The 26121-nt window shown below is 61.0% G+C and overlaps 3 protein-coding genes across 5 annotated transcripts; 1 reads left to right on the top strand and 2 right to left on the bottom strand.

Annotated features, from left to right (window-relative positions):
* Positions 1–6108: 6108 nt before the first annotated feature.
* Positions 6109–6745, top strand: DPM3 (dolichyl-phosphate mannosyltransferase subunit 3, regulatory). The gene is made up of 2 exons (XM_019431536.2): positions 6109–6206; positions 6396–6745. The coding sequence occupies exon 2, from the start codon at positions 6401–6403 to the stop codon at positions 6677–6679; it is 279 nt and encodes a 92-aa protein (XP_019287081.1). The 5' UTR covers positions 6109–6206; positions 6396–6400; the 3' UTR covers positions 6680–6745.
* A 432-nt stretch (positions 6746–7177) lies between these two features.
* On the bottom strand, positions 7178–9574 carry SLC50A1 (solute carrier family 50 member 1). Of its 3 annotated transcripts, none has more exons than XM_019431533.2 (6): positions 9417–9572; positions 9042–9119; positions 8783–8906; positions 8013–8174; positions 7653–7772; positions 7178–7568 (listed from the first exon to the last, which is right to left on the bottom strand). In XM_019431533.2, exons 1-6 carry the CDS (start codon positions 9494–9496, stop codon positions 7467–7469), a joined length of 666 nt encoding a protein of 221 aa, XP_019287078.2. In that variant the 5' UTR covers positions 9497–9572; the 3' UTR covers positions 7178–7466. The 3 variants fall into 3 exon arrangements, with proteins under 3 accessions (XP_019287078.2, XP_019287079.2, XP_019287080.2); XM_019431534.2 differs by having other exon boundaries at positions 9432–9570; XM_019431535.2 differs by lacking the exon at positions 8013–8174 and having other exon boundaries at positions 9417–9574.
* A 764-nt stretch (positions 9575–10338) lies between these two features.
* EFNA1 (ephrin A1) lies at positions 10339–16144 on the bottom strand. The gene is made up of 5 exons (XM_019431531.2): positions 15934–16144; positions 12611–12906; positions 11589–11654; positions 11369–11419; positions 10339–11195 (listed from the first exon to the last, which is right to left on the bottom strand). Exons 1-5 carry the CDS (start codon positions 16023–16025, stop codon positions 11083–11085), a joined length of 618 nt encoding a protein of 205 aa, XP_019287076.1. The 5' UTR covers positions 16026–16144; the 3' UTR covers positions 10339–11082.
* Between the last annotated feature and the right edge of the window lie 9977 nt (positions 16145–26121).

The following is a 26121-nucleotide window of genomic DNA, read 5'->3' as shown; positions in this document are numbered from 1 at the left end:
AGATATTCTCCATCTCAGCTCTTGCACCCGAGACCGACCGCCCCAGACCAAGAGGGAGTACAGCAGCAGGCGGCCTTCACACTTGACCACCAGCCTGCTTCCTCCCGGGTCTCCAGCCTGCCAGGTGGCCCCACTCGCCCGGGCTGCCGCCTGGCCCTCTGCCCACGGCTCCCCACCGAGGTCAGGAGGAAGCCAAGTGTTGACAGAGGGAGACCCTGCGGATTTGGGACTTGTCAGCCACTACACTTGCATAAGCCGGTTCCTTAAAAATACACGTTACTTCTACGTATGCACGTCCTATGGCTTCTGTTTCTCTAGAGTCCTGACCGGTACACCCGTTTTAGTGAAATGAAAAGAGGTAAAATGAGAGAGAGGCTAACATAACCTGCTCAAGATTACAAGTGCAGGGGCACCCGGTCAGCTCAGTCGCAGTGTGCAATCTTGATCTCAGGGTTGTGGGTTCGAGCCCCACGTTGGGTGTTGGGATGGCTTAACACGTTTAGGGGCGCCCGGGTGGCTCAGTGGGTTAAGCGTCTGACTCTTGATTTCGGCTCAGGTCACGATCTCATGCTGATGAGTCTGAGCCTCACACTGGGGCTCTGTGCTGACGGCATGGAGCCTGCTTGGGATTTTCTCTCTCCTCTCCCTGTGCCCCTCCCCCTCTCAAGCTTGCAGGTGCGTGCGCGCGCTCTCTCTCTCTCTCTCTCTCAAAATAAATAAATAAACTTAGGGGCGCCTGGGTGGCGCAGTCGGTTAAGCATCCGACTTCAGCCAGGTCACGATCTCGCGGTCCGTGAGTTCGAGCCCCGCGTCAGGCTCTGGGCTGATGGCTCGGAGCCTGGAGCCTGTTTCCGATTCTGTGTCTCCCTCTCTCTCTCTGCCCCTCCCCCGTTCATGCTCTGTCTCTCTCTGTCCCAAAAATAAATAAAAAAACGTTGAAAAAAAAAATTAATAAATAAACTTAAAAAGATTAAATAAATAAAATAAACTCTTTACAAGAACAAAAAAGCATTGAAGGCGGGGCTGCAGGCGGCCTCCCAGTTGCCGGCCCCACCCCCCTCCGAACCCCTCTGACCTTGCATTCTTCCCAGCTGGGCCTCCTCGGGCCCCCAGTGCCAGGCATGCTTCCGCCTCTTGGCCTTTGCACCTGATGTTCCCACTGCCTGGCCACTCTTCTCCAGGTCGCTCAGGGGTCCCGTCCCTCCGGGGACACCTTTCTGAGCACGCGTGTGATCGAGTGTGTTCCTCGTGCTTCCGCCCCCGGCCTCGCCCGTGTTCCCTTCACGGTAGGTCTCATTACTTGATACGTTAAATATTGATGTGTTTCTCGTCCGTCTCCCACCACCTCACCGAGGCAGGCAATTTATCCGTTTTCATTGAATGCTTCATCGAAAGCGGGGAATTTGCCTGGTTTGTCCCCTAGAACGGGGCCTGACGCGGAACAGGTGCTTGGCACACATTTGTTACCTCTGTTCAAGCTTCTCTTAGCAACACACCATTGTCACATTCCGGCCCTTTGCTGAAACTCCCCCTCCCCCCCCAACATCAGTTCCAGACTGATGAGTCCCCAGGATCAGCCTCCCTCAGGCCAGCCTCTTCCCCACCCCCCCTGCTCTGGGAAACCCTGACTCAGCCAGGCCCTCCACCTCTGGTCTACCATTTCCCCTCAGGCCTGGCTACGGTGTGGCGGGGCGTGTGTTTTTGTTAATAACACGGGTGTCTGTCCTGTGGCCTCTGTGCGACTGTGGGGCCCTCGGGTCAGGCACGGAGGCAACACAGCCTGACTAACTGGAACCTTCCCCAAGGACCCAGTAATCAGCATGGCACCTGTGGGCACCCAGTGTTCTTGGGGTGGAGCTGCTGACCTGAGGGACCGACACCCTGTCCCACAACACCAGTCTTTGAAGCTGTCTCTAGTAGCCTGGCGAGGCCTGCTTTTCTGGCCTCGTCTCCGGCCACGCCCCCACGAAGCGGTCTCCTTCCAAAACACAGTCAGCAAGAGTCACTGCCCGTGAACTCTCGAATCTGGGCCTTTGTTCAGGGTTCCCCGGGCCGTGGATGCCACCCCACCGCCACCCGCCCACCTGGCCATCTTCCTGGTATCGACTGGGGGCTTTGGGGCCTCCGTGAAGCCTCCCCCCTGGCGGTCAACCCCCCTCTGTGCGGTGTGGGATTCTGTACTGTTGGCTGAGGACGTCGTCTTCCTCTGACACCAAAGCTGAGAGCCGCCACGAACATGAGCTTAGCCATCCACAGAAGGAGCTTCCCTCAGAAGATGGCAGGGAGTCTAGGGAGGCTAGGGGTGCGTCCTCGGCCCTGACAGGTGACTCACGACCAGAGGGCCTAACACCCCACGCAGGCTTCCCAGACTCTGCACACCGGTGTCAGCGGCCTCCTGTGTCACCTCCCTTTATCCTACCACAGAGGACCAATGATTGGTTCCATTATTTAGGGGGAGAACCTAAGGCTCAGAAAAGTATGTTCCTTGCCCAAGGTCATACAGCTAAGTAAAAGAAAGAGCAAGGACCCAAGCACATGACAGCCAAGCTCTAAAACCCCAGACTTTCAAGTCCCAGGCCGCACTGCCTCTCACACCCTGCCACAGTCACACGTGCGCTGTCCTTCTGTGGCAGGAGAGGAGAGATGATCTTCAAAAAGATTGAAGATGAGGAGTTGGACCATAAGAATCTGCTGGCGTTTGTCCCCTGCTATCCAAGGCCAAGGACCCTGTGTCTGGCAGGCGGGAGTCTCTAGAGTGGTTCCATTCGACGGGACCAGGAAAGCCGGGTCAGTTTCCCTGGAGGCCATCAAATGTTAACCTGTCCTTGCCTCTGGCCCTCATCTGACATCTACAGAAGCCCTTGCTGGGTTTCTTACACGGTGCTCCGACCGTCCCGGAGCTGCGCTGTCCCCGGGCAGGCCATGCAGGGAAATAAAGACATGGTCAGTGTCACCGGTCAGACTCTGGGCACTCAGAGCAGGAGCACAGGGGCTAAACCTGCAACCCTAGAGGGCGTGAAGCTTGAATTAAACACAGAGAAATATGTACGCACATTTTCTTGTGCATATTTAGGGTTTCCATTGGTCACTTTTTTTTTTTTTTTAATGCACTAGGAATTGATTTTGGGATAAGGTATGAGGTTGAAATCTAACAATGTACTTTGCAAATGGTTCTCAACCTGTCCCTCTCCCTCGCTTGCTTGAATTGCTGTGTTTATCCCATGCTAAATTGGCATATACGTTTCTTATTTTTATTTTTTTGAGAGGAGGGGGAGGGGCAGAGAAAGAGGGAGAGAGAGAATCCCAAGCAGGCTCAGCACTGTCAGCGCAGAGCCCGATGCGGGTCTCAAACCCGTGAGATTGTGACCTGAGCTGACATCAAGAGTCAGACGCTTAACTGACTGAGCCACCCAGGCGCCCCTAAATTGGGATCTTTTTTATGTATTTCTTCACTTTTTATTTCCTTCCATTGGTCTAGGGAGAGAAGTGCTATATTGCAGTGGCAGAGTTTGCAAGCTCTGAAGTCAGATTATGTGGGTTTTGCCTCGGTTTCCTCATCTGTGAAATGGAGATAATACCAGCACCTGCTGCATACGGTGGCCAGGAAGACTGAACGAGATAACGCCCGTAAAGTACTCATTACAGTGCCTGGCACAAGGCAATCAATCAGTGACTGTCAGCGGCCACGGTGATCCCTCTCTGCCCCTTCCTGTACCAGTAACCAGGAAGGTGAAATCACTAAGCGCAGAGCTTTGAGTCCGATGGCACAGCTCTGCCACTCGCTATTTTCAGGACCTTGGGCAAGTTACTTACCATTTACCATCTGTCCTAGTTTCCTCATTTAAACTTGGGGGTGTAAAAGTACCTACTGCCGCTGTGAAAATTAAATATAACAATGTCCCACAGGGCAGGCCATGTAATAGCCCTTCGATGAATTTTTATCCTGCTGCCGATGATCATTATGATAGTATAATTTGTTATCTGTCTCTATGTGTCGTAGGACAAGCCCTATCTTTCCCCAAAAACTGTTGTGGGGAGTGGCAATCTTTCAGGGCCAGGTCTCCCGTGGGTGAACAAACAGAGTTTCTGGATCTACATTGCTGATGCCCAGCCCCTGGACTGTGCCGGAAGTCGCTGTGACTAGTGAGGTCTTGAGTGACCAGTAGGATTTTGGGTGAAATTGGGAAGCAGGTGGGGTGTGGCTTTGAACTGCATACAGCAAATTGGTAAAAGTGTTTTTATTTTGTCTTAATTGTTTACGTTAACAAAGGAATTTGCATAGTTTAAAAAGCCAACTAGTTTTACAGGGCACTTAATGCAAAATACCAGTCCCCTGTGCCCATTCTCCTGCTCACCGTACCTGCTACCCTCTAAGTCACTGCTGGAACTCTTGGCTGCTTCCTTTGGTACACCTCCTATTTGTTAGTAATGTGCTCATATTAATATTTCTTTTCTTCCATCTTAGATCTAATTAATTGACCACCTGCCATGGATGATGAGGATATGGTTCTCTTTATTCACGACCTTTCTAATACACTCCCCTCCCCCACCCTCTCAATTCAACTATATCCCGATGTTTACTTAACTCAGTATTCAGTGTTTACATTATTAGGGCTGTGAAAATAGTCTTCACAGCTGAGTTATATAACGTCTGTACTAAGACTCTGCGAATCTGTAAAAATCTGCTTTTGTTAATTAACATCAAGGACATGAGCCTGAGAAATTTTGCTCTCTGAAATGGCTCAGTCATGAACTTTACAGTTTGAAACCAGTGAGACTGGAACACCCGCCCTGGGGGGGGGGGGGGGGGGCGGGCGCTGAGCCTGGCAGATTACTTTGACCCAGAGAAGCAGCCTCAATTTCCAACCTCTGTGCAAAGCTTCAGATCTGGGGGTCTGGACACAAATTCTACATTTCTCTTAATTATGTAGTTATCTCTTATATAATTCTCTACGATTCATTATCTTTGTTAAGGTCAGGCTTCGGGCAGGGTAAAGATAGGAGTCAGAGGCTAAAAAATTTTAGCAAAGGCTTTATTGGGAACTAAGGTCTCGGGCGAGGTTCCGTGACTCAGGGAGAAAGAGAGAGAGAGGAGTCAGGGAAGTCGCGGCCGGGTGTGGCGGGATAGGGTTTTTAAGCTGCAGCGGTTCCTGGTTTAGCTCGGGGTGGGCCTTTTTCGCGCCAGGTGGACTCAGTCCACCTCTCAGTCCAGGCTTGCTGATTCCGTCACTTACATTCACGCTTAGCCTGAACATATCAGAAACGCTGCTTCTTTAAATATTACCTGAACTCGGTCCTTTCCCATATCCTGTAATGACCCTGTTGCCCCTGTATGATGAGGGGCCCGCAGTTCCTCCGGTGTGTGCTCTCTGGCAGCTGCGTGCTGATAACCCTAACTCTGCTCAGCTACTGTTCTGTCCAGAGAGGGCTTGGCCAGGCTCTTATCCATTCTCTTTCCTTTGTGAGTCTTTCCCCTGATGTTGATAACCGCCCGCCTTTTCTTTTACTCTATATACCTGCCATGAATTCACTCTTTATGTGATGTATTCACCTTCTCTCAATACCTTAAACTCATCAGGTAATTCCTGTCCGCACACTTTTTTCCGAAAGACACCCCTCCCCATCCCGCACCCCGCCCCAGAGCCCCTCTTCCTCTAGCTAGCTCCAAGCTGCACTGGCGCTCCCTGCGTCTCTCCATTAAATTATGACCACTTCTGTTCTAACACCCATCTCACGGCATCATGGTCAGTTGCGAATGCATCTGCACTGGGGCGAGTGTCTTGACATCTCTGTTTCTCCAAAGTCTGTCGCGGTGATCAGGTAACGTTCGAGTGAAGGAAAGAATGAGTGAATAAATGGGATTTCTGTGCAGAAGTTTAAGGGGGACGAGATTACATTCCCATCTTCTTGCAAATGTTTGAAGGTGTCCTCAGCAGGACGCCAGCTTCGAGCGGGGTCCTGGGGGACAGAAGCTGCACCGAAGCCCCCGCGGACTCAGGCCACAGGCCACAGTCGGAAGCTCAGCGAAACTCGCCCTGCGCTCAGGCGGCCGCCGCGCCCAAGCGCGGCCGCGAGAACTACAACTCCCAGAAGGCCGCGCGGAGGCACCGCCTAGGGGACTACAACTCCCAGAAAGCCGCGCGAACCGAGAGGCCTCCGGGACGCGGACGTCGGGGCCGCGCCGGGTTCGGGAGAAGCGGGCGGAGGTGAGTGCGGGTTGAGGGCCGAAAGCGGGGGGCGAGCCGGGCGGGCCCGGCGGCGGAGCGGCCCTGCGGCAGCTGGAACGGAGGGCGGGTGGGGGAGGACGGAGACTCGGACTCGGACGGCCGGGGGGGGGGGGGGGGGAGTGGGAGCGGGGCGGGAGGGAGCGTGAGCCGTGCCTTCTCTTCCCGCAGTGCCCATGACGAAGCTAGCGCAGTGGCTTTGGGGACTGGCGCTCCTGGGCTGCACCTGGGCGGCGCTGGCCACGGGAGCCCTGGGCCTGGAGCTGCCGTCGGCATGCCGGGAGGTCCTGTGGCCACTGCCGGCCTACCTGCTGGTGTCCGCCGGCTGCTACGCCCTGGGCACCGTGGGCTATCGCGTGGCCACTTTTCACGACTGCGAGGACGCCGCCCGCGAACTGCAGAGCCAGATCCAGGAGGCGCGAGCCGACTTAGCCCGCAGGGGGATGCGCTTCTGACACCCTAACCCCATTCCCACCCGACAGCCTTTCCTCCCGTCGCCCATTAAAGAGCTTATTTTCTAACTCGGTTTAGTTTGAGTGTGGACGGTGGGGCTGGGGACTCTGTGCACCCGCTGTGGAGGAGGGACATTAAGGCGAGCCACCGTCCTGAGGTCGTCTCAGCTTCATCTTCGCATCCTTGCTTGTGGTCCTCCTTTTTGCTCCAAAGGAGGCACAGACCAAAAGATCTCTCAGGAAGGACACGTCATTTCACTCTCTTGGTCCTTTCAATCTTGCTTGCCATGTCAGGAAGTACTTCCTGAAGTCTGATTTCTGTTCTTCATAGCATCCAAGCTGTGTTCTTTGAAGGTCTTCCTAGGTCTTTCCAACTTCGGGGTTCCTTCAAATACCTCTTCTGAGCCAGCCCCTACCAGTCCAAGAACAGCTGTGGGGCAAGCACCGCGTCTCTACCGTCACCAACCAGGCAGGTTGAGAATCACCAAATAGAGACTCAGCTTTGATGGGCAGGGGTAGCAAACGATTTATTTTAAGGCACATTCTAAAGATTGCACCCCAACCTCCACAATTAAAAAATATAATCTGTAAAAAATAAGTGATTCATCTCCCAAGTCCCAGCTAGTATTCCAAGCAAAACACTTTCTTTGGCCCCTTAATTCTCACAGTTGTCCTTTTCTTTCCCACAACCCCCTGCACTCATGGAGCTGGTCAGCAGAAGCAGCGGAGTCAAGGAACTGTCTTTGGTGGCAAGTTGGCATGAAGGTGCCCGGTGGTCAGGCGAACTGCGTCAGGTTTGCAGGAGCGGATAGTTCCTGTCTTGCCCCTGGGAGTACTTCCAGAAAAGCCAGAGGCGAATGAAGCTGGTGAGGATCCCCGGAAGGTTGGGCACCTGAGACCGCAAGGGTTGCTGCGAGCAGAGGAGCGGATTTTCTCCCCGGCACACCTGTCCCCCGTCCCTCCCTGTTCTGCTTACCATGATGTAGGGGTCGCGTAGCTGAAACCCATAGAGGGTCCAGGAGGCAGAGGTGAGGAGGGTGGCAATGGTGAGTGAGAAGGAGAGGCGTTGGGTTGATTTAGTCTGAATGACCTTGGCCTTCGGAAAAAGGATCAAAGACACTCCTGTCCCAGGCACATAGCAAAGCTCCTACTTGTCTAAGGATTTCCTCAGGAGAAAGGTCAAACATCCTCTCTAATCTCTGTTACCTAACCTTTGCCTCCTGCCTCCCACTCACCTACCTCTACTGCCCTGTCTTCCAGGGTTTGGGTCTTCCCTTCCTTTGGAGTGTAAGTTACGGTCTTATGTCCCCCACTTCCCCGGACAGCCCCCACTCACCAGGTCGGCCAGTGGTGACAGGTACATACTGATGGTGAAGGTACTGCAGAAGAGACCCAGCTGCTGAAGCCGGGCCTCCGGGCTGGGCACCAGGAGCCAAAAGTAGCCGAAACCCAGGACAAGGACCCCAAGCAGGGTCGCGGTCTGAAGGAGCATGGGGCGCTGCAGGGGAGAGAGCAGCCTTATGGCTAACTGTTCCAGGAGCCTGACTCCCCTGCTGGAATTGGTCCATCCTGCTCTCTGCGAGGCTCCCGTGGGGGAGCCGACCTTCATCCCGGCCTCCAGTATTGCACCCGTCACAGCCCTTTCCCCACCAGTGCTGAACACGTGTCTGATCCACCCACATCACCAGTGGTTTCTATAGGAGAAGGTATCTTTTGTGTGTGTGATCTTGGTACACACAGTGGGAACTTAACACATGGTGGTGTGAGTTGGGGAGGGAGAGCTAATCAACCCATTTCTCAGCCACTGGCCCTGGCTCTCAAGGAACTATCAGAGATAAGGCCCCTTCCCCTCAGTGTGTTGGGCAGCAAGTCACCCTCAGGCTAGGCAGAAACACCAGTTTGCCAGAAATGGGGCGGCGGGGGAGGAGGGGGTGCTGCTCAGCGTGTGAGTCTCAGGCTGGGCCTCACGGAGGGCTTCAAGCCTGGAGGAGCCTTCCAGGAAAAGGTGGCAGTGCCAGCCTGTCATAATCTTCTAGGAAGCAGTGTTTACCCTGCCAGCAAGGCAGGGCGTGCGGCAGAGAGGTGGGTCCAGGGGAGGGCCTCTACCTTCCGAGGGCAGTAGTGCAGATACACCGAGATATACAGGGTCTGAAGCACAGCGCCCGTGGCGTTGACGAAGATTAGGGTCCCGTCACCCTTCAAGGCCCCGTAACTCAGCCAGCTCAGGTTGCTGCAGGGTGGACAGGAGGGCCATTCCCCACGGAGGTGAGGATGGGAGGGGGACCCCAGGGGCCCCTACAACGTTCTTCCTCCCCCTCCCCCTCCCTCAGACAGCCTTTCCCGCCGCAAACGTCGCCCCTCTCACTTGATGTCCGTGGTGAGAAAGGGCAGGAACTGGACACTGTCCACGCTCCGGGTCATCCGCATGTGCCTGAGGTCCGAGCTGTAACGGGGCCCCGAAAGCAGGGGTGAGAGACGGGAAGGGAGAAGCAGCCTGCTGGGGAATCTAGACCCCCGATGCCTGTCGTCCCCGGACCACTGCAGGTCCCGGCCCCACCCTCAGCTCTCCGGACTCTCCCTCAAGTGCCCAGCCTCGCCCTTGGGCCCCGGATCCCTCAACCCGAATCCACTTTGACCCGGGTTTCGGACGCAGCTTGGGGCTGCAGCCACGTCTCTGTCCCCTCTCTGTCCCTTCCTGGCTTCCAGGTCCTGCCCCAGCCTAGCCCGGCCGCGCTCTCACAGGCCGGTGGAGTACATGATGAGGGTGAAGAGCACGCAAGCTCCGGAAAGGAGCGAGTCGGCGACGCCGCCCGCCTCCATCTCCCCCTCGGTCGGATCTTGAGCCCCGCGCGGCCGTCAACTAGCTGGGCCGGCAGCCCGCGCCGCCGGAGCCCCGCCCCTGCCCCCGGGGCCCCGCCCTCGCGCGGCGCCGTGCGCCGGAAATGGGTCGGCAGCCCCGCCCGCTCCAGCGGCGCGCCGGAACTGGGCCCCGCCCCCCCGAGCGCCAGGCCCCGCCCCTGCTGGCCTGCTCGGAAGCCGTCCTCCGGGTCACGCGGGTGACGGCGGGTCCCCCTGGTCGCGCTCGGCCTGCCCCTCGGCCCGCCCGGACCCCAGCCTCCACCCTCTTGCCGACGTGGCCGACCTCAAATCAAAGCCTCTGGGCCCTTCCCGCCCGGAGCTCCGGCTCACAACCGCAGCTGCCCAGGGCTTGAGAGGTTTCCCCCTTTGTTGAAGCCTCTTCCCAGGGTCTCCCCTCCATGAGTGGGCTTGCCGGGAATCACCGGTCTGTCAGGCGCCCTCGCCTTCAGCCACACGGCCAACCTTGCGTGATGTGGCCCACCCGCCCAAGCGCCCGTCACCGACCCCCTAGGCCAACCCACAGGAACTTTCCTGCGGCCTCCCACGTCCCGCTGCTTGGGCTGTGCTGGGCTGTGCTGGGCTGTGCGCCCAGGCCGCGTGCCCCCGAGCACCCACCTGCACCAGCACCCGCACGGTTCCCGCCAAACCCCAGAGCCTCGGGAGCGCGAGGGGGCAGGGGATGGGAAGAACTTCCAGAGTGAAGTGCAGCCCGGAGCCCCAGAAAATCCTCAGACGGGGAAGCACCCCACCCTCTGGTGACGGTGGGGGGGTCCTAAGTTAGGACGGAGGAGCAGAGAAGTATGTCCAAATAAACACGTTGTTTTATTATTTGTATAAAAAAAGTCCAGTTGTAGAAATCAGCACAGACACACATCAAGTTTATATACAGATCCTGTCCACGTGGGCCCTGCCCCTACACCTAAACTCTAGACACAGGTTGGCACAGCCCCCCTGCTGGCACAGCTCTGCGGAGTGCTACCCTCAGATGGGAGAGGTCGGGGCGCAGTGCCTGGCTGCAGCCCTCTCCCCGGCAGCTCCAAAGACTTCCGGAAGTCTTGGGGAGGTGCTGGATCAGCCCAAGCGCGCTGCCTCTCCCGTCTCTGGTTCCCAGGCATGAAACTGTCTCACACTCCTCCTGCGGCCAGTGCCTCTGGGCATCCTGGCTCTCTCTGGAGGGGCATCTTTGCCAAGCTCAGTGTCCATCTGTATGACCGCAGGCTCCCTCCAGCTCGGCCTTCTCAAGAGGCCACATCTTGCACAGCTTGTTCCTTTGGCTTGAGGGCAGAAATGGTGGGGGAAGGCCTATCCCCACTCCCCTGTCCATCCCTCGAGGTGGAGGCAGTGATGGCACTACCAGGCTTGCCGACCCCCTTTGGGTTGAAACTCTTGATACCCGTTTTGAGGCTGCTGGATGGCAGCTTGTGCATGTGGTGGGAATGGTTCCCAGGAGGACTGGGGCCGTGGGAGGGGTCCCCGAACAGGTGAGGGTGCCCATCCTGCCTCCTCGGCCCAGTTCTAAATCCTCAGGCCAGGTGTGGCCTATGTCTTCATGGGGTTTGCAGCAGCAGGAGCGGCAGAAGCAGCACAGCCCAGGCAAGTGGGAAGAGGCGGGGGGCAGCGCTGTGCCCGATGCTGTGTAGGACCTGTACCTCTGGGTCATCTGCAAGATGAGGGGGCGGAAGCCCCCAAGGTGAGTGGCCCTACTGCTGGCTCTGGCCCTCAGCTCAGCACGGTCTCCCCAGCCCCTGCCTGGCAAGGAAGCCACGTCCTGTACCCAACCTCTTTAAGCAGACGCCCTCTGTGCCCCAGGCCCACTTTTCTCTGGCTACGTACCTGCTGGAAGTCTCTTCTCCTGTGGGTTGACATGGGCCTGAGGACTGGGAGCTGAAAGGCAAGGGTGGTAGTGGGTCAGGTGCCATGCCGGGGTGGGGGGGCGGGGCTCACGCGCGGCGGCCGGCTGGGCCGTTGGTGGCACTTCCCTGCCATCCCGGCTCACTAGCCCAGGATCAGCAAAGAGGTGCGGGAAGGAGGCCCACAGGGCTCTGACACTCACTGATTTTGCCACTGACGATCACCTTCAACCTCAAGCACTGGTCTTCCTGGTGGTGGATGGGTTTGGCTGCAAGATAAACCCACAGAGTGTTAAGGGAGGAACCTCTGTCGGAAGAAATCACAAGTGCAAACTTCTCCGCCTCTTTTCCCCGGCCCCGCTCATTCAGACCCCTCTCTTCCCGCTCATCTTTCATTCCCACCTTCCTTCCTTTGCCCGCTTTCTGCTTCCCGCTCAACGTCCCATTGTCTGGGATGACCCTTGGCTTTGGAGGCGGTGCTTAAAAGGAGCGCAGCCTTTCCCTCACGGCTCCCAGCCTGGAGTTGGCCGAGGCCTTCACAATATGCTCCCCTGCCTGATATTCTCCCTGTCCAGGCCCCAGTGACGAGGCGAGGCCTGGATCCATTCTACACACAGCTGATTTGCTAACTCCCGAATCCACCAGTGCCTCTCGAGCGCCTTCGGCAGAGTGCAAACTCCTTAGCACTTCCTAGGCCGCCACGACATGTGGTGTGTGCCCTGTCCCCTGCACCCCTCCAAGCCTACCTCTCCCCACGTGCAGTGCCCCCCCTACTCCAGACTCGACCACATGGCGTTCCCTGAAGGTCTCCTGCACCCGTTGCACGTGTCCCCTCGTGCCCGGCCAACTCCTCGGCTTGTCCTAAGCTCTTGGGTCCTCGTCCCCAGGAACCCTTCTCTGAGCCTCCTGAGCCTGGCAGGTACCCAGGTCGTTTTCCCAAGGCCCCCGTGCCCACATCTTCACATCACATCGTTCTAACGGTCCGTTCACCTATGCGTGTTGCTTTCCAGCTTTCCGGGCTACAGGGACCCTGTAGTGTTTTATTGACCTCTGTGCCTGTGGTGCCAGGCAGAGTGCCCAGTACACAGAAGCTCATACCACGTGTGTAACGTGAGTGGATTAAAACAATTCCGGATCGGAAGGGCCGTGTGTGGCTTCGTACTGAGCACGTGCATCACACCTGCTGCGTCCCCGTGTGGCCCGTGCGCGCGCCCCGGGGACTCACAGATGTAGTAGTAGCTGTGTCCCTCTTTGAACTCCTTGCCCAGGGTGAAGGGCGTGAAGCGCTGGAACTTCTCCGACAGCTTCTCCGGGCCGTGCCTGGCGCTCGGCTGGTTGCACTGCCAGCGGACCTGGTCCCTGGACTGGGGTTGGCACAGCTGGTACTGCTCACGCTCCACCAGATACAGGGTGTACCGCTCCATGGCGGCGGCCGCCACAGTGTCGTCCTCGTAATGCGGGCAGATGATGTCCAGGTAGTCATTGAGCCGGACGTGTACTGTGTAGTCCTCGCTCCGGAACCTGTTCCCGGGAGGCAACAGACGGTCACTCAGAGGCCAGGCTCCGGGCCAGAGCCGCGGGCCTGCGAGCGGCTACCCGGCCCCCCACGGAGATTTCTGAACAGCCTCAACTCCCAGTATTTTCTGACCTCGACCTCTTCAGTGTCTTCTCGCCATCTTCGAACGTGCCACCCCCCCTCACTGCGTCCGTCCTCTAGATTGCATCCGCCTGGCATCCTTCAGGTGCCCGACCACTTCCCGCAACCCCCCGGGGGTTCGCCCAAGGAAGGGCTTCTGAGTGTGCCCTCGGCTCGCTCACCACTTCCCCAAATCCGTGCTCCCGGCTGCTCTTCTCCAGCTCCGTCTGGGACCCAGCCCGCGACGCCCTCCCGTCGGGAGAGCCGCGCTCAGCCCCCAGCACACCTGCGGCGGGGCCGCCCGCGCCCTCGCCCGTGCCCCGGGGCGCGTTCACACTCGTCGGCTTCACTTCCGCCCCCCGCACACCAGGCCGGCACACACTCCCGGATCCGCCACTCTAGCGCCTCCTTGTCCGCTCCTCCCAAAGCATCCCAGGCCTCCCCGTCCATCGCCAAAGCCACGCTCGGACCTCCGCGGAAGGAGCTCCAGAAACGCCGGAGCTCTCGGCCCGGCGGAGGCCGCCCCAGGTGCGGCCAGCGCCCTCCCCGGGGCCCCAGCGGCTCCGGGCCGGCTCCGCCCTCCGGCCCCAGACACCTGGCTCCAGGCGCCGCGGGGCGGGGTCCGGGGGGTGGGGGGAGGGGCCTCCCCCCCGCCCTCCCCCCCCCCCCCCCCCCGAGCCGGTCGGCCCCTCCGGATTCCCCCGGCGCGGCCGGCCGCCAACGCGCTTCAAACCCGGGCCCCGGCACGGGTGGGGGAGGGGCAAGAGCTCGGCCGAGCGGCCTGGTCGGGGTGGGGGTGGCACCCCCTGCCCGGTCGGCGGGCGCCCTCGGAGGCCCGGCCCGGGGGCGGCGAGCACCCGGGCCCCTCCCCCACCGGGGAGGGGGAGGAGGAGAGCGCCAGTGAGGGAGAGGCTTTTAAAATTCCTCTCTGGAGAGATAAACATAGAAGCCATTTCAGAACAGGTATTTCAGCTCTGGGCCTGGCGTCTTTCCCCCATTCCCGTGACGGGCACTGACTCATTCCTCTTCCACCTCCGCCACCCGCCCCAGCACTCCTGAGAACCTGTGAAAATCTACCTGGTCAGAGGCGGCCGGCCCCCAGGACCTCAGGGCCAGGGCTCGCCCCGGGCACAGTCCTCCAGGCCCGGGAAGCCGGCGCCGGCCCCTCCAGCGCCCAGGAGCCCAGCGCCCGGCTCGCAGCAGCCCCGCCCTCCTCCCCACGCGGCCCTCCCGCCCGGGGCCTGGAGATCCCGCTCCGGCCCACCGCCCTGAGTCACCCAAGCCAGCCCCACACCCACCCAGCTCAGGGCCACCTCGTCTGTGCCTGCGAGCCGGGCCTGGCTCGGCCCCTGTGCACTCCACTCTGGCTGGTTTCTCTTTAGTCCTGGGTATGGGAGGGTGTGTGTGTGTGTGTGTGTGGCCAGATGGACAGGGCAGAAGCTGTGCTTGGTGGGGGCACCCATTATCCCCCTCCTGGGGGTGCAATCTGTTCCACTTAGCACTCCTTCGACTCTGGCTCTCCGTCTGGGAAAGGGGGGCAAGCGGCGTCAGGGAAGGCGGGGAGGGGGGGCAAGGAAGAGGCTCCTTCCTGAAAGAGAGGAAACCTGGGAGCTTGGGAACGGAAAAGGCCAGGGTCCCCCCCTCCCTACTCATGGCTTCCTGTCCCCTCCTCCTCCTTCAGCCAACACCTGGCATGGGCATAAACAGGGACTTTGCTCTCTCCCACTAGGGCGAGACTGGGTCAAGGAAGTACAGAGCAGGCAGGTGGGAGCAGCAGCGGGTGGGGAGGGCGGACATTAGGGTTGCCCCTGATGCCGAAGGGCAAGAGGGCATCGCCTCCTGGGCTTGGCAGCAGCTGGCAGTTCCCTCCCGCCCCACAAGCCACAGCCTACAGACCCCCCACCAGGCAGCACTGCCACAGGGTCAGAGGAAGCTGGCACCACGGATTTCTCAAGCGGACTGGGGGGGCGGGCATGCAAGGGCTGGGGGTGGCCAAGCTGAGCGTTTATCCTGACCGGAGCTGCCCAGCCTCCTCCCCCTGCTCCGCCCTACCCACCTCTTGTGTTTTCCCACAAATATTGTTCCCGTAACTTCAGAAAACTCAAGGGCAAGAACAAAGGGTCCAATGGGGCTTCTCCCTCCCAGGGCCATTTGCCTCCTAGCCCTAAACCTGCCCAGGATGAGTTAACTCCTTCCTGCCCAGAGCCCCGAGTAACCCTTTTAACCCCTTCCATTCCTTCTGAACCTTTCCCATGACCTCCCTCCTCCGTCTCTTAATCTCATAAACAGGTGACTCCCTCAGCCTACTACACAAGGCATGCGCCCCACTCATGCCACCTCAAAGGATCCCTGGTGTGTGGAGGGGAGCTTTCCAGGGTCATCCTAAATACGGAGTGCACAAGCTTGAAGCCAGAAGGCCAGGCCCCTCCTGAGGGGTCCTTCCAGGATTACAGTGAACATTCTGCTTACTCCCCATGTCACATCAGGCACCTATCTGTGTGGGCAGACGTCCAAGCGACAAGAGGCACAGAGGCTTTTGTCGTGGAAGGGCCTAGAACGAGAGCCGTCGGCGCCAGGGAGGGTGGTCCAGGCTGGAGGCAGGAAGTGTTCAGCAAGGGTCCCTCACTTCAGAGTTAACAGGGGGCCAGGGGGGTGGAAAGGAAGGGCAGAGATAACCCAGTGCAAGTAACTGGCAGGCAGGCTCCTGCCCAGGGCTGGGGTACTCCTAGTTATGTCCCAGTTACCGGGGAGAAGCGAGGGGAAGAAACTCCACGGGATCCCTCCCGCCTCTGGTCACGGCCCCAAGACTCAGGTCGGGGGCTGGCCGGGACAGTTAACCGGGCCACGGTGGGGGTGGGGGTGGGCAGTGCCAGCCGGGCGCCCGGGCTGCCGGGCGGAGACTCGGGGCTTACTTGGGGTTTGAACTGTTCCAGAAGACGGTGTGGCGGTCAGCAGCGGCCAGACTGCAGCACAGGCCCAAGAGCGGGGCCCAGAGGAACTCCATAGCGGGGGGCCTGGCCAGGCCGGGCGAGGACGAGGGGCTCCTCGGGGTCCGGGTTCCCGCGGGCTGTCTCGGCGGCGCAGTCGGCACCGCGCACAGCTCTGGCCCCTCCGCCCGGCGACTCCGCCTTTTGGGCCGGCGCCGCCCGCCACCCCGCCCCGCCCCCGCCCCCGCCCCGCCCCGCCCGGCGCGCGGCTGCCCCGGGGCTTGGGGGCTGGGAGGTGGAGGAGGGGAGGGGAGGGGAGCGGAGCGGGACTCGTGCCTCGGCCGCGACGGAGGTGCCGTGTGCCGCGAGTCCGCTCGCCTGTGGGTGTGCGTGCGGGCCGTGCGGGGCGCTCGGTGGCGCGCGGGAGAAGGGCTCCAACGGCACGTGCAGGACTGCGAGCGCGCGGCGCGGGACCCGGTCGGGCTGCGCCGCGCGCGGGTCCTGCGGGGCGCGAGGTCGCGGACAGGGCCCGCGCCTTCCCCGAGCCCAGCACACCCAGGCTCGGGCGCCCGCGATCCCACTCTCCTCCCACCCGCCTTTCCCGGACTCCGCGCTCGGCTGCTCCTCCCTACGCACGCGGCTGTTTGTTTTTGTTGGGTTTGTCAATGTTGTCTTTGTTCGCGAGATGGTGTCATCGCCTAGATGCCGGGAATAAAGCGCGACCCTGTGTGATCGGGTGTGTAACGTGTGCGGCTGGGGCCAAGGGCGCCCCTGCCCGTCTCCGCCAGTGACAGGGAGGGACACCCGGGCTCCTGGGTCCCAGGGGCGCCCTCTCTTGTTTCTAGTTGGCCAAAGGGCACTACTGACGTGTTCGTGAGTGCGCGCGCGCGCGTGTGCGCCAACACACGTGTGTGCCGTGCGAACGGGCTTTGGATACGGACTGTGAGAATCTGGGCATTCCCAAAGTGTGACAAACCGCAAGCCCGCATGTGCATCTGGCACGCGTCAATACGTGTGATGGCGCGCGAGTGTGAAGGCATCTGTGGGTGGCTCCGCAGCCGTGTGTGCAGCTCCGGCGTGAGTGCGCAAGTGTTAGTGAACCGCGTGTGAAGAGAGGCGGCCGTGGGGAGGGGCGGGGGCTTGCACGGCGGGCCCCTCCCCCTCGCCCGGCGCCCGGCCCCGCCGGACGCGGCCCCCCGGGGCCCTTGTCCCCGCCGGGATCTGCCGCCGGCCGGAGCAGGGCTGGCGCCAGGGCGGGCAGGTGTTTGCTGAGGCTCGAGTGCGCGTCCGGGGCGGGGGGCCCGACGCTGCGTGCCTGCGCGCCTTCGGCGGCTCCCGCGTGTGACTGCGGGGCTGTGTGCGCGCGCGGCTGGCGTTGCGAGCGTGTGCGCCTCCCCGGCCGGCCCGTCCCCGCCGCCGCGCGTCGCGGGAAGCCGGCTCCCGGCCGGCTCGGACGCAGCTCCGGGGTTCCGAGGCCGTTTCGGCCTCTTCTTTTACGGCCGGGCCTGGCGACAGCGCCTGTAATTACGCGGGGCCGGGACGCCGCGGCCAGTCCGGCGCTGGCCCCGCCGGGGAGGAGCCTGGGGCGGGGAGAGCCGGGCCCGCCTCCTCCTCCCACACCCCCCCCCCCGCTCCCCCGCCCCGACGGCCGCAGGCGGCGGGAGGCGAGACCCCCCGCGCGGACCGTAAACACTTCCCGAGCGTAGCCGCGTGGCTCTGCGTACGCCCCGCCCCCGCCCCGGGCGGCGGCCCAGCCCCGCGGCTGCAGACGTGCAGCGCGTCGCTGCTGCGGGGCCGAAGTCCACCCGGCCGCCCGCCCGCCGGCCCCCCGGCGGCGCCTCCCGCGCGCTTGGCTCACCTGGGAGGACCCCTGGGAGGAGCCCTGGGCGTGGGCCTCCCGCGTGCCCCCGGCGAGAGCAGCCGGCCCCTGCCCGGTGCCCCCGAGCACCGCAGCTCCGCGAGCGCGGGCTTTGCCAGTCCCCCGCGGCGTCGGCAGCGCCTCGCCGGGCACCCGGCACACGTGGCACACAGTCACTACGTGTGTGCGGAGGGAGGGGAGTCCCCGCCGCGGGAGGTGCGGCCCTTCTGCGGGCTCCCCGCTCTGAAAAGCAGCCCGGGGAGGGGGAGGGGCGGCGGCTCTGCAGAGACGGTGGCCCAGGTTGCCCACCGCCGGGGCCGGGCCGGGAACGTGTGAGGTCCCTGCGCTGCGCCGCCCGGCCGGGCAGGTTCGGGCGAGCTCAGCCCAGCCCGGCGGGGCCACGTCCGTTCGCTCTCTGCGCGCGTCTAGGGCTGGGGCGGGGCGGGGGCGAGCCGGCTGGAGAAGGGCGGGGGGCCTTCCCGGCTCGGCGCTGTCCCCAACATTCCCACTCCAGGTTGTGGTCCCTGCACTGTTCGATCCATGTATTGTGCGTCGGGGGTCGCTTGTCAGACCTGGAGGGGCGCTCAGGGGCCGGGCGTTGTTATTTATGGGCACCGAGGGTGACGGTGGGGCTAAGACAGAACCCCTGCCCTCGGGAAGCCTCCGGACCCGTAGGGGATACAGACGAGCCACCGTTCGTACAAGCTGACTAGTTTGCTGTAGGTGCTGTGGCCCAGGCGGCAGTCCCGCCCGCCGCGCCCCTCGCCCGCCCCGCCACCCCTAGAGCCGCGGCGACGCCTGCTGGACCGAGAGGGGGGCTGCAGGCACCGTGCGATCCAGACGCAGACCACACCGGGCACTTCCGCTCTGAGACTCGGCTTCCTCCGGTCCCCTCCCGTCCCAGCCCCAGCCTGCCCAGGCGGCGCTCCTCCGGGCTCCTGCTTTGGACTACCTCTCACCGCTGACTTATGCGTCTGTGTTGGCTCTCGGCACCGCCACCCCCAGGCAAACATCTGGGCTCAGTGGCGGGAGCTGTCTGAGGTGGCTGTCTGTCTGTCTGTCTGTCTGCCTGTCTGCCTGTCTGGGAAATTCCCCTAGTGAGTCCTTTGTGGGAATTCCCGAGGGACAGGGTTAGCCTTCCGAGTGCCCTAGGAGAGCCCGGCCTCTGGGAGACGTGCTATCCACCTGTGAGGGCGGGGCGCTGCCCTCCTGCGGGCGCCAGTTTCCCCGTCTGGACCAGGCAGAGAGTGATTGCCACTCCCTTGCCCAGCGCCCTGTGGTTGGAGGTGGGGAAGGCCAAGGCCAGTGTCCTGGGGCACTGTCTAACCCCAGCAGCCCCTGAGGGCATCTCTGGGCAATGGGGTGAGGTGGGAGGGGATTCCCTGGTGAGTCCTGGGCCCAGAGCAGCCTCTGCTCTCTGTTCTTTTGGAAAATACAGCGTATATTTCCCACTTTATTAGTGAGGTGAGCAGTTTTTCACAAGTTGGAAAATAGAGAACAGGAGTACAGAGGGGTGGGGCCTGCCAGCCGCCCCTGGGCTGACACCTTTGTCCCTTGCCTGCCAGCCTTTTGCTTGAGATTTTGTTTGCTTGCTGTTAGCTAGTGTGATAAGTATGACTCATTTCTGCTGTGTCCTTCTTTTTGCCTTTTAACTTCCATCTTATACTCTTTGTAAACAGCATTTTTAATGGCAGCGTAAGTGTCTCTCAGAGTTTGCCACTGTAAAGAGGAGGGGGCAGAAATAAATAGCAGCATCCACACGCACACACTCAAGCACTCCTCAGTTGCTAAGCAGGGCTGATTGCTTCTTGGAACTTACAAACAACCCTGACATTGACTTTCAGTCAGCAAGCATGTATGGAGCGCCCGCTCTGGCCTGGGCCCTGGTTTAGGGCTGGGGGCTTCGTGCAGGACAGTAGGCGAGGGGCTCACATTGTAGATGAACTCGACATCTGCTTCCTTCGATTTTGGAGAATTTTCATGTTGCCACACGGAAGCCAGATTCTTCTGACCACTGGTCCAGTTCTCTCCCTGAGGGCGCAGGTGGCCAGAACCTGGTAGATCTGTCCCCTGGGGATTTTCCAACTCCAGAGGGGGGCCAGGCTCAGAGAGAAGGTGGAATTCTTCCCCTGGGAGTCCCCTCGGGGGAGAGGAGGTGGGGCAGGACAGGGCGTAGAAGGTAGTCGGGGCCTGGGCAGTGCTAAGAAGGATGGGATCCTGGCTTCTGCACAGAAAGCAGAAACACCAGGAGGCATTGTGTACAGGTGCCTCTTGCACCAAAAACTGACTAATCACTCCCGTCACTGTCCTGGGAGGCCCTGGGGACTCTGAGGTATATCCTTGCCCTAAAGTAATCTAGTCTCTTGGCAAATACGTAATTAGAATATAAGATAAGAGTTATAATAGAGGCATAAGAGACAACAGGCTGTGGGCTCAGCGAGGAAGGAATGTTTACTTGGGATGAGGGGGCCTTCACAGAGGAGGGGATACTTGAAATGGGTTTTGGAAGGTGAGTAGGCATGCACATCGAGAGAGGAGGGAGCAGGCAGAGGGGTGGGAGGCTGTGCAGGAGCACTCCGAGGGAGCTACAAGTACAGAATGGGTCTGGGGGTGTGACAGGAGGTGAGAACAGGAGGTGGTTTGGGGGCCACATTGCCAAGGTCATTGAGTCCAGGCTTGGGATTTTGACATCGTTCTGTGGCTCACTGATACTTGAATAGAGCACTAGGATTTGTATTTTAGAATGTGGGTCAAGGAGGGGGAGCTGGGGGGTGGGGTGGCTGGCTCCCGTGGGAGTGTGCGGGGCCAGGGGACGGGTTAGATGTTGCTGGAGGAGAGCCGAGCCCCAGGCACCGGCAGGGAGGAGGCTGGGGGGGGGGGGGCAGGAACGCCGCTTCTGCGTAGGGAATGCAGGACAGGAACAGACCTGGGGGGCAAACCAAGTACCGGTTTAAACAGGAGGTTTATGTTTCCCGAAGCACAGAGCGCTCTGGAAGCAGGATGGCCGCTCGTCCGTGTGGTCATGGAGCCAGTCCCCTCTGCTTGTCCACTTTGCCGCCCTCAGCACCCTGGTCACAAGGTGGTGGCCTCGGCCACAGAGCTACAAGCCCGAGGTGGGAGGGGTGGGGGTGTGAGGTCTTCTCCTTTTAAAGGCCTCTTTTTATCTGGTAAGGAAATCTTTTCTAGCAACTTCCTAGACCGATTAGCCTCAGGGGAAAAAACTGGCTCAGTGTTCAGGGCCCGCCCTACACCTTCCTGGGAGGGGAAGGGACGCTCTGTCTGGGGCTGGGGCCCACCTCCCCCACATGGGGCCTACTCTGCTCCCAGTAGAAACCTGTTAGCCTGGGGGAGGGGTGGGCACCGAACAGAGCCCCGTGCCCCTCTGGGACTTCCACGGGAGGGTCCCAGGGGGCAGCCGGAGGGGGGTGGTCTGGAGCTCGGGAGGGGTGGGGGGCTTTGGGACATCGTGCCGAGCCTTGAGTCTCTAGGCAGGGAAGAAGAGACTGCTGGATGTAGGGCTAGGAGTCCCTCTGAGCCGGAAGCGAAAGGGCCCCACCAAAACTGCCTCTGCTCTTGCTAGGACCCTCCCCCACGCCTTACACGCGCCTCCCGGAGGAGTGCATATCCTCCGGTGAAGGTCAAGGGGTCAGTGACCTCTTCCAGCACAGCAGTCAGCGCCTAAGGAGTGACAGGGCAGGATCACGTTTTCCAAGACCACGGACTCCCCCAGACCCCAGGCCAAAGTGAGACTCACTCTCCTCTCCTTCCCGAGTCTCCTGGATGCTCTGTTCCTGTCTACTCTCTCTGTCTCTAATGAGCTCTGTTCTCACTTCCTCTCGGCTCAAGTTTGAGCCCTGCGGCATGAAGCCGCGACCCTCTGGGCCGCTCCTGTGGGGCCCCCCTTCTGTGTCCTGGAACCCAGTCGGTGTGGGTGGGGGGAGGTCCCTGCTCTCAGCTCCCCAGCCTCCGGGCCCCCAGCGTGGACAGGCCCGTGCAGGTCGGCAGGAGAGCATTCGCCGGACAGGCCCATCAACCTCCTTTCCACCGCTGGCCGGAAGCTTTCACCGTGACATAGTTGCTACAAGGGCAGGACCTTAGGTGCTTTTATCTCAAAAGTGTTCCTTTTACACACTGTTTTTTTCTGATTGCAGAAGGACTAGAGGATCAGCGCAGAAAACGTGGAGAAGCACAGAGGTGACAGCGGGCCCAGCCGGCCCCTTCCCCACAGCTCGGCAGGTTTTATGGCGAATGTCTTTGTGAGGCTGCGGTTTAATGCCCGTGTTACGGCCGGCTCGGAACCCCTTGCGTTTGTGTAACATTTTATGACCTTCCAGTGTGTTCGGCTGCGTATTTTATCACGTGCCATTTCATTTTTACAGACTCCTCACGTTGTGAGGTAGGCACAGGCAGGAATTGGGCCCCCACTGACCGGGCGAGGAAACCCGGGCGGGGAGAGGGGACGGAATCAGAGCTCACATGGGTACGCCGCGTGTGGCTGCCTCCTCCCTTCCGCACCTCGCTGCCTGCCTGCCCCGGGTGTGAAGGAAGGGCCTTGGCACCCAGTGCCGATTTGCTGTGGGCCAACGGAGGCAAGTGGACGGAAGGGGTGCAGGGGGGAGCTCCTTGGCACCAAAGCCCCTGGGCGGGGGCGGGGGGGGGGGGGGAGGAGAGGGGACCCCAGGGGGCTTGTGGGACAGGCCGAGGAGACACAGAGCTCCAGGGCTCAGCCCGCCCTGGCCGGTCCCTGCAGTACAGCTTACCTCCCACGCCACCCACATTTCTGGAGGCCGGTTTGTGTGCCAGGCACTTCCGGGGAGGCCGGTAATGACCTGCGAGCAGGACAGAGCAGGAGAGACGGGGCGCCCCAGCTTTAGAAACGAGAACACTCTTTAACCTCTCTGAGCCCCGGTACAGGTGCTGGGGGGCCCCGGGAACACACACACTGGTCCTACGGGGCGGTCCTTGGTGGACTCCCCAGGAGCACGGCTGCCCAGAGCCCTGAGGTTCATGGGGTGCAGACGAGAGGGGGAGTCCCCAAGTAGGAATGGTGGCCAAGGGCATTCCATGGCCTGAGGGTTGGGACAGGCCACTCTTCCCTGAGCTGTGGGTGTGCCAGGAAGGACTTGGGGGGTCTGTGCCTCCAAGCCTGCTCTTCCCCTCCAGGCCTCTCATCCCCCCCCCCCCCCCATGGGCTGGGCATCATCACCTTCACTAGTTGCCGGTCCTGGGGAGCTGGGTCTCACGGAGGAGGAGGGATTGGCTAAGAAAAGGTGGGGAGGGACACACAGCCTGGTTGGGTGCAGGGAGGGCAGGAGCGTACAGAGCTGATGTGCAAGGCGGGTGCGTAAGTGCTGTGGGACCCGGCAGGAAAACTCCCCTCGGGCGTGAGTCCCTGCGTCAGGGAGGAGTCGGGTGGGACAGACATCCCGGAGGGGGCCTTTTACAGCAGTCGTTTACAGGGAGGCTGGCTTCCCATGGGCCGCGGACGGGATGTTCAGACGTTCAGATTGGGCCTCAGAGACAAGCAGGTGGGTTGTATTCTTTGGGGAGCCATAGGCTGAGGGAAGGCAGAGCCCAGAGAAGGTTTGGAGACTCCAGTGTGGGGAGGGGCGAGGCGTCCCAGGAATAATAATCAGCTCATGATACAGAACCTTCTGGGTGCCGGGCTCCTTTGAAGCTCATTGTGCACATTAATGTGCATCGTCTTCACGAGCACCATATGGGGCGGGTAGCTGTAGTGTCCTCACTTTACCGATGGGCAAAGCTGGGAGTGCAGAGAAGTTAATGACTCCCCTGAGGTCACACAGCTAGTAGGCGGTGAAGCCGGAATCTGAACCGAGGCAGTTGGCTTGGGAGTCCTGCTGTGACCACTGTCCCGTCCTGTCCGGCCGTTCTGGTGGCTGCTCCTAGGAAAGGTCAATGAATACTGGTCTAAGGTGCAGGCCACTGGGGACACAGAGACGCGAGGCCATTCTGGAAGGATCTCTGTGGGATACAGTGGCTGTTAGGATGGGGAGGGAGGGTGGGGCTGTCCGGTCAGCGTTGGGGGCCCAGGCAGGAGGCAGAGCTGTGGAGAAGCCTGCTGGCTCCCTGTCCCAGGCCTTCCCGCCGGGCTCAGTCAGGCAGGCGCTCCACCTGGGGCTCCTGATGCCAAGGAGGGACTCGGGATGTGGGGACTTGAGGACTGGCTTCCTGCTAGGCTGTTCCTGTGGTCTTGGCCGCGTCTCCGGCTGCCCCTGGTCCCTGCCTGTCACCCAAGGCATGTTCCCAGCCTCTCCATCCATTGTATGAACTACTGAACTTCCTTCCAAAATAAACCTTTTCGGTTTTCAGCGGCCTGGAGTCCGTTTCTATTGTGGAAGCCAGCGGCTGGCCTGCAGGGGAGCTCTCCTCGAACGGGTCAGGTGTGAAGTTCTTGCGGAAGGTTGAGAAGTTGCACATTCAGGGCCGGGCCTGGGCAGGGCTCTGAGATAGCAGCCTGGAGGTGGGGCCGGGAACGCGGTTGGAGGCCCTGGAGCCCATCCCGGAGAAGGCAGAGCAGCCTTGCAAGCAGTGCCTGCGGGGAGGGGGAGCCAGGCGGGCATCCAGGAAGGAGGGGACCAGGGAGGCAAAATGCCGGCTTTGGGCTGGCCTCCTAGGACCTTAGTCATCCCAGAGGAACCCTCCGCCGTTTAAGCAAGAGCCAAGAAGGATTCCCGTGTCCTGCTGTGGGCCACGTGCCCGTTCCCAAAGCCATCCCTGTGCCTGGGCACTGCCGTGCTGGGTGAGGCTCAGGGCACTGGATCACTCCCGGCCCTGGAGGCGGGCTGGGGATGAGCAGTCCTACAGGAAAGCTGGGCTTCTGCCCCTGGGAGCAGCACAGGATAGAAGCCGGGCAGGCAAGCAGGTGTCCGTTAGGACAGCTTGGTGGGTGCGAGGCTTTCAGAGTGCAGGGAGGGACTGTTTCCAGATGGAGAAATGTGGGCCCAGTTGTAGATAAAGAGGAGAGAACCAGTGGGCCCCCCCCCCCCCCGCCCCGTTCAGGGAGCCTGGAGATGCATAGGGGAAACTGAGGAAGGGGGCCCCAGGAGGAACACGTGGGGACAGCTTTCAAGACAGAGGGTGGGAGTCCAGCTTGGTGAGGGGCACGGCTGTGTTTCAGAGGAGGGGGGAGGGGAGGAGTGTGGGAGGGAGTGGCCGGAGGCACCTGTTCCCTGGCCACCTGCTTCTCCGGGCCTCACCTGGCCTGAGAGCTTGGGCTTCGGAAGCAGACGGCAAGCTGGGGTCCCAGTTCTGTACAGGACTGCACTAGGTCACTCCCTAGGATGTGACCCCGGGCGCATCACATCTGTGCCTCGGTTTCCTCATTTATGAAATACTGAAGGGTCACGGCGAGGGTTAAGTGAGATGATGTACCGAGAAAACAGAGCGCGTGGAAAGCTGGAGAGCCTGGCTCGTGAAGAGACTTCGGGACCAGACCAGCTGTTACTGTGGCAACTGTGACTTTACTGCAAAGGCCCACAGCGACAGTGACGAAGTCCAGTCCACGTGGCTGCCGCTCCTGCCTCCTGACGTGGCCCCCCAGCCCCCCGTAAGGTCCCCCTCAGACGGGGCTCCTCATCACCTGTCCCAGCTGGCCACTGCTATTGGGCTGGGGGGAGGTGGGCGGCAGGGACCGCCCTGTCCACCCCTCACCCCCACCGCCTCTGCCGGGCGTCCCGTGTGTCCCAGTTCGGAGTGCTGGCGATTCCAGGTTTCCTTTGCGCTGTTCCCGGGGCCGGACCAAGGGCAGACCCGCCACGTTTTGTGTCGCAGGATGTCCGGTCCTGTCTGAGGACGCGGGCTTTGCCGCCGAGCCCTGGGGGAGCAGGGAGTGTCCGGTGAGGTGTGCCTTCCCGCTGCTGGGTGGTTTTCCTCCTTGGCACACACTCAGCCAATGGGCTCCCAGGAAGCGTTCTCTTGGCAGAAAGCTTGGGCCCAGCTTGAGAACCACCCTGCCCTGGGCGCGAGCGGCCGAGGGCATCATCGGGCAGGCAGAGGGGGAGGAGGGCTGAGCAGCCCCAGGTGGGGTTGGGTCCCTGGCGCAGGTTAGGGACAGGCCACCTCTCCAACTCTGGGCTACACTCAGTCACCGAGGACCCAGACTCGGGCCCGGAGGCCCCAAGGCCCTGGTCAGCACCTGATCTGCCTTCTGTCCCTGCCATTGAGGAGGTCGAGGACACACCTGAGACCTCCCTCTGTCCCAGCCGCCTCTCCCCCGGCTCCCACGCGGGACTCTCTGCATGTAGACCGCAGCAGCAAATCCCTGCACGCCAGTAGACGCGCCTGGCTTCTCT

Source organism: Panthera pardus, unplaced genomic scaffold, assembly GCF_024362965.1.
Source record: "Panthera pardus isolate Hobbes unplaced genomic scaffold, ASM2436296v1 HiC_scaffold_21, whole genome shotgun sequence".
Lineage (NCBI taxonomy): Eukaryota > Metazoa > Chordata > Mammalia > Carnivora > Felidae > Panthera > Panthera pardus.
The sequence above is the reverse complement of the archived record's forward strand: the minus strand, read 5'-3'. Positions and strand labels throughout refer to the sequence as shown.